The sequence below is a fragment of the Sceloporus undulatus genome, chromosome 2 (genome assembly GCF_019175285.1).
Source record: "Sceloporus undulatus isolate JIND9_A2432 ecotype Alabama chromosome 2, SceUnd_v1.1, whole genome shotgun sequence".
Taxonomy (NCBI): domain Eukaryota; kingdom Metazoa; phylum Chordata; class Lepidosauria; order Squamata; family Phrynosomatidae; genus Sceloporus; species Sceloporus undulatus.
Window position 1 is genome coordinate 183,575,848 of NC_056523.1, and position 16,621 is coordinate 183,592,468.

Here is a 16,621-nt window from a genome sequence, read left to right on the forward strand (position 1 = left end):
TGAAGTGTCATTCATGATGAGCAGCATCCAGCCAGATGTCAAGACCCTTTTTATGCCACCTCCAGTGGGTTACAAATAACAGTCGCATCTTTAATAGCCTCCAGCGGGGTATGATTGGCTCTTTCAGCCCACCTGAACCCATGTTAGACATAGATACCATCTCCCCCCCCCCCCCAAGTTACCTTAAAACAAGCCTAAGACCACCAAGGCAAAAATAGTAGGTGGTTGGTAGATTTGTCTCTCAGATTCACTGGGGGCAGAAGGGTGATCCCATTATGTTTCCTACTTCAGGTGCACATGCTCTTTCCTCTTTCTTTTTCTCTGACATATGTATGCATGTATGTATGCAGGTATAGTCAGCCCTCCATGTCCATGGATTTTTATCCATGGATTGAAGATGCCATGGATTAAATGCATGCACACACACACACATTCCATAAGGCAAAAAATTTTTTTACCATGCCATTGTATTTAATGGGACTTGAGCATCCACGGATTTTGGTATCCACAGAGGGTCCTGGAACCAAAACCCAATGGATACTGAGGACCCACTGTATTTGCATGACTACTGATTGACTTGCAGGAGTTTCTGTCCCCAGGGCATTCAGGGTGAACCGGGACCACCTGGGCAGCAAGGTAACCCTGGACCTCAGGTATGTATTTCTCTGGGCTGTGCACTGGGGGGGAGGGGCAGGGATTGGGGGAAGAACAAACTAAACTTCATCCCAAACACTTCCATTGCTATGTGGCTATTTTTTGTTGTTATAAAAAGTTCAACTGATAGTGTTGCTTGTGGTTTATAAAGTGAAGATGTTATAAAAGCTGTTTTGTTTTTTTTTAAGTAACTAGCTGTGATGGGAGTTGGGGTTTATCCTACCTTTACAATGGAAATGTCTGACATGCATAATGAATGGATGATGGCTCATGCATCAGTCTTGCCCCTACTCTCATTTTAGTTGGGCAATGTATGTGTTTATTCTTGGACATGCTGCCTGCATTTTTCTGCATGTTCATTCACCACATTTTATTATTAAAGAAGCATTTAAAAATGGCAAATTGCTTTAAAGCAGGGGCAGATGGTGGAACAACTGCCACGAGGGAGGCAAAACCGTTCTGGTATTTATTGTTGCTTTCCCCACAATTGCCTTGAATTGAGCAGGAGCTTTGTTGGTGTCTAACTAGGGTCCAATAAACTGTTCCTCTTAGGAGTTTATTGCATGCCATTTAAAGCGACTTACCCCATTCACATTTAATTTTGAAGTCAGACTCCCGGTTTTGAAAAGATGCGAGATAAGTATGTCTGGGACCTGGGCTGCAGCCAGGTTGCACTCACCTAGCGATAAAATCTGGCTTCAAAATTAAGTGAGAATGGGGTAAGTCGCTTTAAGCAGCATGCAATAAACTCCTTTGAGAAGCTTCAGAAGGAGTGATGGTCAGATCCAAAGTGAACTCATGTCTCTGCAGCAGCAGAATCATTGGCCAACTCTACTTGAAAGACCATGCAGGACCTCTTTTGTTTCCTCAAGGGGAGTTTGTTTGTGACACATGGAGGCTAGCCAATCAACAGACAGCTAGCTTGTGACAGAACACTGTCTTTGCTTCCACTTCCATACTCCAAGATTGCCCTTGAAGAGAGTAGGCATTTTAGAACATCTAGAGCATTTGCAGAGCAAAAATAACAGAGAACTTTATTGCAGCTTAAGGGCAAATCATTTTTATAAATACCATGAGCAATTTCAGTGTCCCCAAAATGTTAAAGGTACTTTTACATATAGAAAGGTGAGGAAAATATGAGATTTGGGCAGTGGTTCCTAGGTGGGATATGAGAGTTACTTAAGAGGGGCAGGGGACTTGGAAGCCCAGATCTCCTCCTCCTCCTTCTCACAAACTTTTTCTATCCTGGAGGGGAAGAGAAAGGCAAGTAGGATGTATGGAGCAGCCCCTCTGCCTCAGGGAGTAGGAGAGTGGGAAAGATCACTGGATCATGGCCTCTGGCAGGGCCCATCATGACTGCCACTACTTCTTATCCCACCCTTCCTCTCGCTGTTTCATGTTAAAATATGAATATACAGTCCCCCTATTTTCACAGATTTCGTGCCTGCAGTCTTGGTCTTTCATGGACCGACAAGTGGGGAGAGTTAAAATGGCATGTGCATCTGCAGCGTATGGCCATTCATGCAAATGGGGCTTGAAAATTTGCAAATTTCCATTGGGGGGGGCATCTGGAACAGATCCCCCACGAAAAAGGAGGGATGACTGTACATGAATGAGCAAATGAAAATATGCACACTAAACAAAATACTTTCATGCATATACTGCATTGAGGAAGGGGAGACATCTACATGTAGATGTAAAGGAGGTCACAAGGGTAAAAAGCCTGAGAACCATTGGGTTAGATGTACCCAGTTCCCTTTGTTTTCTCATGATTTTTAACTAATCCCCACTAATTTGACTATCCCATAGGGTCTGCCTGGTCCCCAAGGTCCTGTTGGACTTCCAGGTGAAAAGGTAAGTTGGACCCAAGGAGCATCTAGTTTAGCCATGGAATCAAGTTCAGGCTTACTATGCAGCTGATATGAAACTGTTGTTTCAGGGAATATTTTGGGGGACTGCTTTAGCGTAGACTGAGATTATGTTTGTTTGGGATGGGATGTTGCTAAACTAAACCAGCATATACCCAATTACAAAGCACTAGTTGTTATAGCCAGGATTTGTTCATAGCTTGGAAGTAGTCTTATGAGTAAGAACATTATGCGGAGCACATTTTGGGATAATGAGTTTGAAAACATTTCCTTTACAAAACACTCTAATGACCAAGAATGTAATTTTTTAATATATGAGTAGGACTTACATGCTGCCTTTTGGAGAGCAAAATGCTTTTTTTGATATATTTTTTAAAATGTTGTGATTTTTTTTTTCCTTTTTACCACCCCCCCCCCCCCCCGAAAAAGAATTAAAGTTACCGAAAAGATAGTGAGCAATCTAACAGGCAATTTACAATAAAAATTGTGAAACATCAGCAAAAAGAAGTTATCAGGATATGTATGTCAGGTTATAGTGAAGTATCTATAACAAGTTATTTTTAAAAGTAATGTGTATTTGCCCCTTGTTGGCCATTTGGGTTAGTATGACAAAGGAAGAGCTTATGGAATCATTTCTCTCATTTCAGACACCTAAATGTCGCAGCTCAGGTTTGCTTGCCTTCAGCAAGCCAGGGCTCAAATAAACTCTTTTTGACCATCCTTTTCATCCTCTGTAGGGTCCACCAGGAAAACGAGGAATACCAGGACTTGCTGGGATGGATGGCCCTCCGGTAAATACATCCTTAGTGACTCTGTATTCATTTATTGTATTTTAAAATCACTCACTAACCCACTAAGTTCTCCAAAACCACAAAAATACTATTAAACCAAAAATACCAAAGATGTTTTATTCCTCAAATTTAGTCCTTAAAGAACACTAGGTGCCTTCTTCTGCAGTAGATACAACCTGTTGGGGGCACTTACATACATGCACATACAAATTCTGTGTATCATTATGAAACACTAAACCTGGTTCCATGGTCTTTTCTCTCTTTGTAGGGAAATGGTGGGAAATTCAGGTCTTCAGTATGCAAAAAAGAGTGTAATAATAAGATTCAATTTTGCTATTTCCCAAATACCCATTTTTTTCTTTTAAGACTATGGAGGAGAAACTACCAACCCACAAAAATATAAAATTGAAGCCACCCTATCACTGGTAACCACTTTAATAGTGTAATGTGTTCACAATATCCATAAAAGCAATGGGAATATACTGCTGTTTTTACATATTCCCAGCCTAGTGGCTTGTCTTGTTAAAAAGCTGAGCATCTTTAATATCTAATCTTCAATCAGATCTCTAAGCACCATCAGTTGTTTCTTTTATCTTGTTTTTCAGGGTCATCCTGGAAGAGAAGGACCAGCTGGGGAGAAAGGAGCCCAGGTAAAACGTAGAGTTAGTCAGAAAGAGGAAATAGGTACTGAGGTGGGATTTGGAGCATATAGAATAGAGATGGACATCCCTTTTTTCCCTCTCCCCTTTGCTAAGAACTCAGACATAAAGTGCAAATTAGAACATCTGAATAGCTTCTTCAAGGAGTGTTTTGGAAGATGACATTTAAAAATCTTTCCTTTTCCAGGGTCCATCTGGTGCAGCAGGACCAATAGGTTACCCTGGTCCCCGGGGAGTCAAGGTAAGTGTTTGCCATCTCTGGCTGGCCAAGAATGAAATTCTGGACTAGGCTTTCTCTCTACGATCTACTCTCCATCCAGTCATTATTAGGACCCTTGCAGTCCTACCAATGTATGTTGGAAAGTTGCACGGAAATTTACACTAGCTACTTACAAGCATAGTGGTTTGAGTGTTGGACTGTGGAGTTTATCACATGGGGGAAATCCCATGCAAAAACGGGGGTTTAAATTGGGAAAAAAAAATCCTGCAAAAGCTGTTGATTTTCACACTATGTCATTGTTAAACTAATGTTAACCCGAATGGAAAGTGGAGGGAAAGTAAACACAAGCTGCTCCTTTTTACATTCAGAAAATCCTGAAAGTAAAAAGGAGCGGCTTTTGTTTACTTTCCATTCGGGTTGATACAACTTTAATAACGACGTGTAAAAACCAGCCCACTTTTGCAGGTTTTTTCTACCTTTTTAATCCTGTTTTTGCATGGGATTTCCCTCATGTGATTAATTCCTATGACTTTGGAGATCAGGGTTCAATTCTCAGCTTGGCCATGAAACCCACTGAGTAACCTTGGGCAAGTCACACTCTCTCAGTGTTTTACCTGACTGTTTAGCCCCATCTTTCCAGCCTTGCTTGCCACTCATGTTGTGCTAGATTTGTCATAACTCCATGGTTTCCTCTTACCAAGTGGCAGAAAATGTTACCCTTTAAGACTACCAGCCAGAATCCCTAGATGGCTGGAGGTTTCCTATAGTGGTAGAATAAACAAATAATAATCCCAAGTTCATCTTGTAATATGGCTTCTGTGTCAGCCCAAGATGCTGACTTTTTGCCTTTTGTTAACATTGTCATTCCTTCCCGTTCTTCTTCAGGGGGCTTTTGGAGTGAGGGGCCTGAAAGGCAGCAAAGGTGAGAAGGTAAGTCTCCAACAGGAGGGTGAGGTTTTGGTACTGGACAAGAGATGCAGGATGCAGGCTGATATTATCGCACATAATTCGCTGGCACTACCACCAGGCAGCTGTATCCTGCCTGCAGGGACATAGCCAGGATTTTGGGAAGAGGGGGGTCCAGACTAAGTACCTCAGAGTTAGGCGCTCTCTCCCACCACCTACTCTTCTTTGTGGTGGCTGCCCAGGCGGAAGGGGGAGTCTGGACCCCACAGACCCCCCCTCCCCGGCTACATCACTGCTGGCTGCATCCTGGGTCCCAGCAACACTTTGAAGGCCACTTTTCAAAGTCAGAAAGCTCCTGGCTTTGTAAAGCAGCCTCAGAGGTGTGGCAGGGACCTGGGATGCAGCTGCCCAGCAGCAGCAGTGGCAAATTATATGTGATAATACCTGCCTGCATCCTGCAACCTGGCTGCATCCCATTAGGGAGCAGTCGGGTTATTTGTCAATGTGATACTCTTCCTTGACTGTCTCTACCTTTCTGTTTTTATAGGGTGAAGATGGATTCCCTGGCTTCAAGGGTGATATGGGGCCAAAAGGTGATCGGGTGAGCAATATTCTTCCTGGTATTACAATAGTAAAGAACCTGTGTGGTGTAGTTGTGTGAGTGTTGAATTTGGACTCCAGGGAATCCAGGGTCTAAATCTACAGCCAGCTATGAAAACCCATGGAAATCTTAAGCTACAACTAAGTTCTAAACTAAGCTCATTTGATAGAGAAAGAACAGGTTTAAGAGATCCCAAGATAAGAAAACCTGACAAGCAGGGGAAGAATCAAGTACAGTGGTACCTCGGGATACGAAATACCCAGGTTACGAAATTTCCGGGATACGAAAAAATCCCATTGGAAATAATTGTTCCGGGTTACGAATGTTTTTTCGGGTTACGAAAAAATTTTTGGTGCTTTTCGGCGCTATTTCACACGGAATCGCGGCTTTTCCCCATTAGCGCCTATGACATTTCGGCTTACGAAGGCTTTTCGGGTTACGAAAGCGGCCGCGGAACGAATTAATTTCGTAACCCGAGGGAGCACTGTACAGTGGTACCCCGGGATACGAAATGATCGTGTTACGAAATTTCCGGGATACGAAAAAGTTAGATTGGAAAAAAACTGTTCCGGGTTACGATATTTTTTTCGGGTTACGAAAATTATTTCGGCGCGAAATTCAAACGCAAAGCGCGGCTAGCGGCTTTCCAGCGCTAACGGAAAGCCTTTTCGGGTTGCGAAATTACTCGGGTTACGAACGGAACGGCGGAACGAATTAATTTCGTAACCCGAGGTAGCACTGTACCTATTTCCCTGCCACCCACACTGATTCTTGTTTCCAGTTTGCCTTATGTAGAAATGATGGAGCTTCCAGTACACTTCCATGTATCTCGCAGAGCTTTTAAAAAGGGTAACCCTGCATACTGGGCTTTAAGAAATCCCAAATTCCCCCCCGCCCCAATGACAGTGGTACTAAGAATTGGTACCAAGCATGTCACTCCCTTAGATGAAATCATGCAGGCTGCATCAAATGCAAGCATTAATGCATGCTCACCCCTCTCATTTTCTCCACTATTCCAATTGTCCTACTGAGGATCCACTAAATTACAGACCTGAGTTGTTATTTTTTCACTCCTAATTCTACAGCCACTACTAGGTGTGATTTTCTTAATCCCTTCATTTTTGGACAGGGTAATGCTGGCGCATTGGGTATGCGTGGCGAAGATGGCCCAGAAGGACTGAAAGGCCAGGCGGGACCAGTTGGGGAAGCAGGGTCTTCTGGCCCAGCTGGAGAAAAGGTGAGCAACTAACCAATCAGCCTATGTTTGTCTGTTATTTAGGGAAACAGGGAACTTATATGTTCATCTTGTCCAGTTTTGTCTATTCTAGTGTTACCATAGATTGAAAAGAAAAAAAGAGGACACATTTACCAACTAACTACTTCAAATCATTGATTGCTATAACTCTTGTTTTAAATACCCTTACTATATAAACTGTGGTTAATATTCCTAATCTCTAGACAAAGATGGCAAGATGGCAATTAGGAGGTAGCAGCAGCAGGCAGGGGGCAAAACAGCAGTAGACATTTTAAAAATCCTTGAACATTTTAGAAATCTACCCTGAGAGAAATTTTAGTTCTGAAGAAGAAGATGGGCCTGGGGAAAGGAGGACATATGGTAACTGAGAGCCAGCATAGAATAGTTGTTTGAGTGTTGGAGGTCAGGGTTTGATTCCCTACTCAGCCATGGAGAATGACTGGGTAGTGTTGGGCAAGTCACGCACACTCAGCCCCAGGGAACTCCATTATAGGTTCACCATAAGTCAGAAATGATTTGAAGGCACACAACAGCAGCAGCAGCAGCAACAACAACAACAACAACAACATCTGCTGTTAGTGGAACAATTATTTTCATCTCCTGCAATCTGACTTTTAAAATGATGACTTGAAAAATGCTTGCAGTTGAATTTGGGATTTCTGTAGGCAACCATGGGCTCTACCACTGAATTGCAGTTGCTTCCTGTAAAGACATTTTATGTAGTCCCTCACTCCCAGGCAAATTAAGGCTCTGGTTTTCTTTTCTTCCTGCAGGGCAAATTGGGAGTACCAGGCCTGCCTGGTTACCCTGGCCGCCAAGGACCTAAGGTAAGTGTGAGAAGAAGCTGGGATAAGGGGTGTCACTTTTGTACTTCTTGGTCATCTGTTCCACTCAACCTTCATTATTTTTTGTACAGGGCTCAACTGGATTTCCTGGGCCTCTGGGTTTCATTGGAGAAAAAGGCAAACGAGTGAGTAGAATGGAGGGGAATTAGGAAAGGCTGTTCCAAATTCAGCAGAGGGAGGAGGTTAGGGTGTGCAGGATTGGGAGGGAATTTGGGATCAAATTAAGACAGATTAAAGAAAGAAGTACATCAGAGCATGTGTAGAGCTATTCACAATTTCCACTGCTACAATAAGCCCTTATATATATTAGACCAGCCTCAAAAGAAGGCATGATTTTCAAGTATAGACCTGCATCTAGGCAGCTTTTAATCTTAGCTGTCAGAGTACTCCTTCCACACTGCTCCATGCCTGATTTGTTTGTATATTCAAGAGGTGAATCAGAGTATAGAGTTGGCTGAAAGGAAGACCACATCCTATGACAAGATGAGACTTTTTGATTTAAGATCTCTTTTGTTCAAGGGTAAGAGGTCATACAAAACATGCCAAATTTGTTACTGTGCATGCCCTAGAGGGGAAGGGAAATGGGGGTCATTTTTTCTGACCCTGAGTCCTTCCAGGGACTGCAGAGACTACCAAAAATTGTCAAAGGGGAAAAAACACTGCTGGTTTTAAGAACTTTTTTTTTTTTAAAGACTAAACTATTCAAAGGAGCTTGCAACCTTTTTCTTAGATATGTAGTACCCGGGAAGCTTCCAAAAGAAGCAATTCACTTTTGGATTTTTCAAACCATTGGGAGAGAAGGCACCTGCTCACCCCCTTGTATTGCAAGGGTGGCAAATGTGGCCCTTCAACTGTTTGTGTATCTGGATGGTGCTGACAGAAGTAATGCTACAGAACATTTGGGCTAGAAGTAACTCAAGGACATATGCGTAATTCAGACTACAGATGCAGGGCAAAAAAGAGTCACCATTGTGAAATGGGTGTATTCTGCTGATAGTGATAGACAAGGATTGTTCAGATGGCATGTTTATCAGTGTCTTTGCTTTTCAATTTGCAGATCATGCATTGTGGTTGTGCATCCTATACTTTGCAATATGATTGTGCATCCTGTACATTGCATTGTTTTTAAACATTGCAACTTTGATCCCATACTTTCCATTATAATTGTGCATCATGTGTTGGGTATGCACAGAGAAACTGAGTGATTAACATGCGGGCTGTGCAAAGTTGCTATTCAGCATGGGGTTGTGTAGTGCTGCAGTGGTGTATGTCTGCTTGCAGGCATTTATGCTATGCTATAGAGGTAATGGATTAACATCTTGAAGAGCCACAGTTGTCCATCTGTGTTATAACGTACCATCTAGGATGAGGTGTGGATACCTAACTTCATTTGTGTTTCTTTCCCATTGTTTCTTATTTCATTTCGTTTTCTCTTTTTTCTTTTTTTTGCTTTTTCAGGGCAAAGCTGGCCAAGCTGGGCAGGCTGGACAACGAGGTCCCACGGTGAGCTTTCATCTGACATGGCTCCACTGGGATCCTTGTATTGATAGAATTTCCAGTTGTGTTCATGGATACAAAATGACATTAAATGCTGTTTGGCCAAAATAGATTCATTTGTATTTAAATTTGATATGGCCGCAGCTACCTGTTTAAAAAAATGTGAAAAACATTGACATGAGAGGGTGAAAATGGGTATGATGGGGAGAGCAAAATACTGGGGCTCTGATCTCTTTTGTAAATAGTGTTGTGACACAGACAGGTTGTAGGCCTCTTAGACAGGGGCTAATGTGCCCCCCCCCCGATTCTGATGTCTACCCATGGGTTATAGGCAGAGAAAAGATGCTATAGATTCCAGGTTCATACAACCAGATAGGAGACTATACACTTAACGTTACCAGATGGTAAACACAAAAACCATATAGACTACATAATTGGAAGTGGAAGATGGATAAGCTCTATCCCTGTGACCAAAACCAGACCAGGAGCTGATTGTGGCACAGATCACAGAACTGTTCAAAAGAAAAATCAGAGTCAAGATGAAGAAGAAGGCAAAAACCTTCATTATACCAAAATATGTTCTGAATAACATTTCACTAACAATGTAAAAAACAGATTTGAACTACTGAGCAAAATCGACCGGGAATCTGAAGAACTGTAGACAAAAGTCAAAGACATAATTAAAGACAAATGCAAGAAGACACTATCAAAGGACAAAAAGAAAGATAAGAAGCAATGGATGGGGGATGAAACACTCCGAGAAGTAAGAAAAAGAAGGAAAGCAAAGCAAAGGGAGATGGGAACAATCCAGAATTATAAACCCATCTGTGCAACATCTGATGCACAGGGATAAGGAGAAATACTACAATGACCAATGCAGAGAAATAGAAGACAACAATAAAAAGAATGAGAGCTCTATACCAAAAAAAATAAAAATAAATAAATAAATAAAAATCCATGATATTAAATCCAACTTCAAACCAAAGACAGGGATGCTATATGGAGGAAATAAAGAATATAACACAGGAGCAAGAAGACATAAAAAGACACTGGGAGCAATGCACAGAAGAGTTATACAAAAGGGAATAAATGGCAGTTGGAATGAAGAGCCATATGAAGATGAACCCCAAATTCTAAGAAGCAAAGTGTAGTCTGCATTAAAGAAATTGGGAATATTTAGTCTGAATCCTATGCACAACCTCCCATGAAAAACAGTGGAATTTATCTCCTAATAAGCATGAAACAGTGTAGAGCAGGGGTTCGCAACCTGTGGTCTGAGAAGCCCTTAGTGCTCTGCATGCACTTTCCAGGTGTTCCGCGGCTGCTCCAGGAAAATGAAAGAAATAAAAATTGAATGCAATAAAATAATAAGAATATATTCTCATGTATACTCCTAAACAACATTAACTTTTAAGACAAAAATGTAGGCCTCTTAGGGGCTCTGCAGTAGAAATGAGGGCTCTGTGAGTCAAAAAGGTTGGGAACCCCTGGTGTAGAGAATCCAGGCAGTTCAAAATCTTGGCATTTTCCTTCTCCTCTGCCTCCTCTTCTTTTTTGGTTATTTTGTTTTGCTTTGTTTTTGTTTTGGAATTTGGGAGGAAAATATGTTTCTGTTTTTTGCTCAAGATGTCACTTAGGAAGGTAGAAGCTGTGTCTCCAATGGAAACCTTTCCTTAAAATTTTTACTTGCCATGCCCCTGTCCTGGTTTTGCACTGGCTTGCCCATTTGTGCCTTTTGGTTTGTAAAGAAAAAGAAAGAAAGAAAGAAAAGGAGGGCTTTATGCACAAAGCTGAATGAGCGAACAGGTGTGATGTACCAATTTTTTAAGAAAAGAAAAATCTACTTGGTTGGCTTCCTGCCTGGCTGGCTTAGCTTGAAAATGAGGAATACTGTGGAAGCAACCAAAGGTTTGCATATATAACAAAACAAAACACAAAGCCTCATTGGGTTGTGCTGTCTTGAAAGCACCATCTAATCCACATTCACAGATAGCAGTACTCTGAAAGCTTCATCCTTTCTCCCAGGGGCCTCCAGGTGAGCGTGGTATGCCAGGAGCCACAGGAAAACCAGGACCAAAGGTATTTTTGTTTTCTGTCCATATGGTAAAGGGCATTTTTAATTGCTTATTGTAGTGCACGTGTCTGTCTCTTTGTCTCACTAGTTATACTTAATGTTCTCTACCTGAGCACAGCACCATTCTTCTGCATCATTTATGTGTAAGGACTCATGACAGGGTCTTCTTCAGGAACAGCCCTTAGGCACACTGGCCTGGCTGTCTTGAAACTCCTTCGTTTTTCTCCACTCGCAACTGTCTGACTATTACATAATCCCAAAAGTGCTGAATAGGCACATAAAAACATTAGGAAATGTTCTCATTCTCAAAGAGAAAATGTGGCTCATGACATTGGGATACTTCACTGAAAGAATTCTCAACTGTTGCAAGATTCTTCACCTTTGCACAAAAGCAGAATAATGAGTGGGTTTTTTTTATTACAATATATTTGTGTAAAACATGGTATTTTATGAGGAAACAGTTTTTTTTTCCACCATAAAAACATGGAATTTACACCAGAATGCCCCTAAATAAGGAGAGGGACAGAGACAGAGACTGAAATTGAAAAATTTTATTCACATGTGCAAAATTGAAATAAGTAGAGCTTTACATCCCTAGTGATGAACTGACTTTCAGTAAGGAAGCTGAGAAGCAGTCTGTGCAGGAAGCTAAATTACACAGTACAACAAAATTCCTGGGACTGTACTGTTTCAGATTCAAGTTGGCAATTGCATGTCTGAATGTTTTCCCACATTGCATCCACAAGGACAAAATCTTCCATGACCATAGAAAGCAATAACATTAGGGAGAAGAATAAGCTGCAGCTCTCTTCCTGTTGTGCTTTTCATGGGCAGGAAAGTTTTGACCAGAAAATCCAAAGATGTTATCCAGAACTGTGTAGTCTCAGGAACTCTTCCCCATGGGGTTTATCTGAATAGGGAAATGGTCTGACTTGGGCCCTGTCTGCACTGGTCAAATAAAATGACTTGCCTCTGTACTCTCAGCAAGGAGACTGGACAGAGAGACTGGAACCCAAACCCTGGTTCTGGTATGAACAGACCAGACCATGTCCACCCTTTTCTGCACCAGAACTGGAGTGTACCCCTTTTAAAACGTATTAAAATACCTCCCTTTTTTGTTCTGGATTTTTCTGGAAGATCTAGAGCCCTTTGTTCAAATGCAGGGCAGTGTGGTTTGAAATGCATCATGCTGTGCTGCCCAGTGCACCTGCTGCTGCCATGGTTTGCTTAGAGGTCAGAACAAGTCATGCAACCATGGTGATTGTAACTGGGCACCTCATTCTGACATCAGAGTGAAGTTATACACAGTGGTGGACAGGCCAGTTGGCACAGCAATACACATACACGAACAGCTGTCTGGCATTGGTATGGAGGATGAAGTAATATGGGGAGTTCTGAGCAACTCCAGGGCCAGGATACTCTGAGCTGCCTCTGGAGTATCCTGGCCAGTGCAGGAAGGATTTTGAATTCCTAGCCCCCAGTGCATTCGGCCTCATTCCACTGGAGGCATTTTATTTTATAGTCCCTAACACCTATGTGTCCTGCCTTCTTAGTCGTTATTTTCTTCCTACAGGGTGACCCTGGTCATGATGGAGCCCCTGGGATTGCAGGGGAAAGGGTGAGTCAAATAATCAAAGTCTTTATAGATGAGGCAAAGTCTGGGATATTTTGGCTTGGGAGAATTCAGCTTTGCTGTGTGACAATAATCTGTCACAGGGATCTGTCATCATGATATCATAGAGCCCATGGCAGCATAAAGGCCCCTGGAGGCAGGGAAGTTAAAGTATTTCTTCAGATAACAAGGTGGGATTAACAAGACTTGACTTGAAAAGTAAAATGGAGTGCTGCTAGTGAAGTCTAAGCTCTCGTGTGATGTCATGTGTAAGCTGTGATGGAGTGAGTGTGAGAAGAAGGAGGCAAGAGGCAAAACAAGCAAGCTAAAGGAAGCATCTCACAGTGACTTTCCCCCCTCTCTTTCCACAGGGTCCTACTGGTCCACAAGGTTCCAATGGATTTCCAGGGCCTAAAGGGCCACCCGTAAGTACTCCATTGCTCTTCTGCTTAGATTCCTAGCTGACTAGAACTAAGTGAAATCGGAAAACAGGCTTCCGCCCATGAGACATTAGAACATAAAGGAGCATGATGGTTCAAAGGTTGGGGAGAGTTGGTCTAGCCAATCTGGGTTTACATTTGTATTGCACAAACGTAGAAAGGAAAACCACTATAGGAAACAGAATCATAGAGTTGCATTGCACATTTTCAGAGAGCAAAACCCACTATAAAAACATAGAATCATAGAACCCTAGATCACAAGGGCCATCCAGGTCAACCTCCAGCCATGCAGGAAGACACAATCAAAGCACTCCTGACAGACAGCCATTGAGCCTCTGTTGAAAAACCTCCAAAGAAGGAAATCACTACACTGCAAGGGAGTGCATTCCACTGTTGAACAGCTCTTACCATCAGGAAATTCTTCCTAATGTTTAGGTGGAACCTCTTTTCCTGAAAGAATAGTCTGTCCTTTACACAATTGTTCCTGTGAGCCCAAGCAAGTAGAAGAATGAGGTTTTGGTGATGACCAGACTAGATCACCGTTGACTTGGAGAGCAGGTGGTAGAACAGAAAGGATCAGGCTTTCTTCATTCATTGAGGAGTCACACCCTGCTCAATTTCTCTTATAGAGGGAATGCTTTCAGGGCCACTTGCAGAATGGAGACTTGATCAGCTCACCAGTATACTTTCAATTTTACCTATTCTCAGGTAGCCTCTAATATCAATGCCTCTAAACTAACTGAATGTCAACAGGTGTGCTTCTTGCTACTGATTGTAACATGTTTGTAAATGGGAAAGTGTGCAGATCTGGGAAAACATGGTGTTTTGACCTTAGGCATGAAGAGGAGCTTAAGTCAAACCCTCATTTTTCTACAAATGTAAGAATAATTGAAGGGTCACAGATGGGAAAACAACAGAGATGACTTGCTAGGCAGGTACATTGTGGCACCTAAGTTATAAGCACTGGGCCCCATAAATCTGGGAGGTGATAGGAAAATACAATAAATAATATATTAATTATATCATATCATATCAATGTGGGGTTAGATATTTGTATCCATGCTTCTGATTCTCCATAGTACGTGTTTAGTACACATGGATCTAACAACCTGAAATCTGGAATATGGCTTTTTCTCTTTGGTCCTTAGCTTACATCTCTTCTGATTTAGGGACAGGACAAAGAAACCTATATTTTCCCCTTCAAAACAAGGGGCACAAAAACTGCTATTTAGTGTGGATTGCTTGGATGTGAATAATGATGGACACAGCAGGGAGCAAAAGGGAACATCTACTTCCCAAATGTTGCAGCAGCCCAAAGCTATCCTGCATATAGGTGGTCTGGGGAGGAGGTGTTTGTCTGTGCTTTTTCTAGAGATGGAAAGAATATTGAGTAATAGACTTCTGGATAAGAACAGTCCTGGGCAGAGGAGAAACTATGTAGTTCAGGACTTAACTCTGCACGCACACACACAAATTAATGTTGGAGGCAGGTTACACAGAAAAGCAAGTTTCCTGCCCAGAAAGCATGAGTTCCTGTGTAGAAAGTAGCATTTCTGTGCAGAAAAATCTTGTTTTGTGCACTGAAAAATACTATTCCTATGAAAGACACCCTCATGTGTTGTTTTTTTCACACAATATATCTTGAATTGTGAATAGTCCTTGAAAACTGCACTGTTTTCAAAGATCTGCTTATAGTGGAGACAAAAAGGGCAAAATCATTCATTTTTGCCTAAGAAAACAACATTTATGATTATTTCTATTCCTAGTGACCTACTATTTTCCTCTGTCAGTGGTTTTCTTTTTATATTTCCACTCACTAAAATAAATATAAGGAATTTACCTGTACCAGTTGAGGCTGATATAGGTAAATTCTCACATGGGTGTTCAAGAGAGCTTGGAAAAAATCTTTTTGGACTACAGTTCCCAGAATCTCCTACTCAGCATAGCCAGCTGTGGCCCCTGAAAAGCTCTGGTCTTTATGCAGAAACAAGGGGTTTTGATTCATTAGATCCAAAGCTGCCCCTGTCACCATTTGCCCATTTCTAGGTTACTACTTTATGCTTCTAGTAGTAGGACTGTCAGGAAGCTGTTTGCTTGCAAATGGATTTTTTTTCCAAACCTTTTGAGCTAAGAAAATTTGTCTCAATTGGAATTTGCCCCACCTCCATCATCATGTTTTATTTGCTGCTCCAGGCACTACTTTTTGACAAAACAAGTTTTACTTAAAACATTTAATTGCTTATTTAATAGGTGGGGGCAGGGAGGAATACACTAAAGCATGTGCATTTTAATAGCTTGAAACATTCCTTTTGAAGCTTACTGCAGGAGACCAGGTAGCTGACTTACTACATCCTTGGTGAAAAGGTCCCTTATTAAAGATCTGTTTTATTCCTATCTTTGCTCCCTTCCCATCCCAGCCATGCCCCACCTGCAGAGCTTTGATGGGAAGCTCTCCTGCTGGGGTGTCTTCATGATTCTGAAGATTATTGCACTGCAAATCAACTGGCCTAAACCCGGCTGATCCTGGGATGACATTTTTGAAAAATTTGTTAAGATCGAGTTTTATTGCACACCTACTTGCTCAGTTCAGAGGCATTGCACCACAATCTTAGCCATCCCAAACCCAATCCATCCTTCTCTTATCCTTCTCAATGAACATTTTACTCCCATTCTTTACAAAGGATGGGAGAAGGATGGAATGGGTTTGGGATGGCTAAGATTGCGATGCAATGCCTCTGAACTGAGCACGCAGGTGTGCGATAAAACCCAATCTTAGCTAATTTTTCAAAACTTTAGCCCAAACTCAGGCTGGCCAATTTGCCAGTGCGATAATCTCCTATGTCTTCTTGGTCAGATAAACAGTTATAGGAGTAAAAATGATGGACATCTGATCATTTCAAAGCTTCAAAATATCCAGGCTTTTCTCAATTACTTGTTTTACATTTATTGCTTCATCACAACTCAGTTTATTAGCTCTGGTTCAGCTTGGGGTGTTTAACATGTGTTGCATTATGAAATGGCTGTTACTAAATGGTTTCACAATAACCCCATACCAGCAAGCTAAAAGAAAAAAAATTGAAGTGAGAGCCCTGGAGGAGAGCTGTCATTGTAGAGCAGACAGAGTCCGCTTGCATAAACTATGTTCCCATTCTCCTAAACATTCTGTTTTGTGTGTGTGTTTAAGAATGTGATTGCAACT

At 41.8% G+C, this 16,621-nt stretch overlaps 1 protein-coding gene across 4 annotated transcripts in view; it reads left to right on the plus strand.

Annotated features, from left to right (window-relative positions):
* COL5A3 (collagen type V alpha 3 chain) overlaps positions 1 to 16,621 on the plus strand; it is a 154,730-nt gene that overhangs the window by 92,456 nt on the left and 45,653 nt on the right. For all 4 annotated transcript variants that reach the window (XR_006102242.1, XM_042452743.1, XM_042452744.1 and 1 more), the window contains 14 exons: positions 600 to 653; positions 2,464 to 2,508; positions 3,260 to 3,313; positions 3,919 to 3,963; positions 4,160 to 4,213; positions 5,078 to 5,122; positions 5,646 to 5,699; positions 6,829 to 6,936; positions 7,728 to 7,781; positions 7,871 to 7,924; positions 9,258 to 9,302; positions 11,322 to 11,375; positions 12,944 to 12,988; positions 13,354 to 13,407. Coding sequence is in view for 3 of the 4 variants with exons in the window: in XM_042452743.1 (XP_042308677.1) it covers positions 600 to 653; positions 2,464 to 2,508; positions 3,260 to 3,313; positions 3,919 to 3,963; positions 4,160 to 4,213; positions 5,078 to 5,122; positions 5,646 to 5,699; positions 6,829 to 6,936; positions 7,728 to 7,781; positions 7,871 to 7,924; positions 9,258 to 9,302; positions 11,322 to 11,375; positions 12,944 to 12,988; positions 13,354 to 13,407 (765 nt within the window). In the remaining variant the exon portion in view is untranslated. The remainder of the gene's footprint in view (positions 1 to 599; positions 654 to 2,463; positions 2,509 to 3,259; positions 3,314 to 3,918; positions 3,964 to 4,159; positions 4,214 to 5,077; positions 5,123 to 5,645; positions 5,700 to 6,828; positions 6,937 to 7,727; positions 7,782 to 7,870; positions 7,925 to 9,257; positions 9,303 to 11,321; positions 11,376 to 12,943; positions 12,989 to 13,353; positions 13,408 to 16,621) is intronic.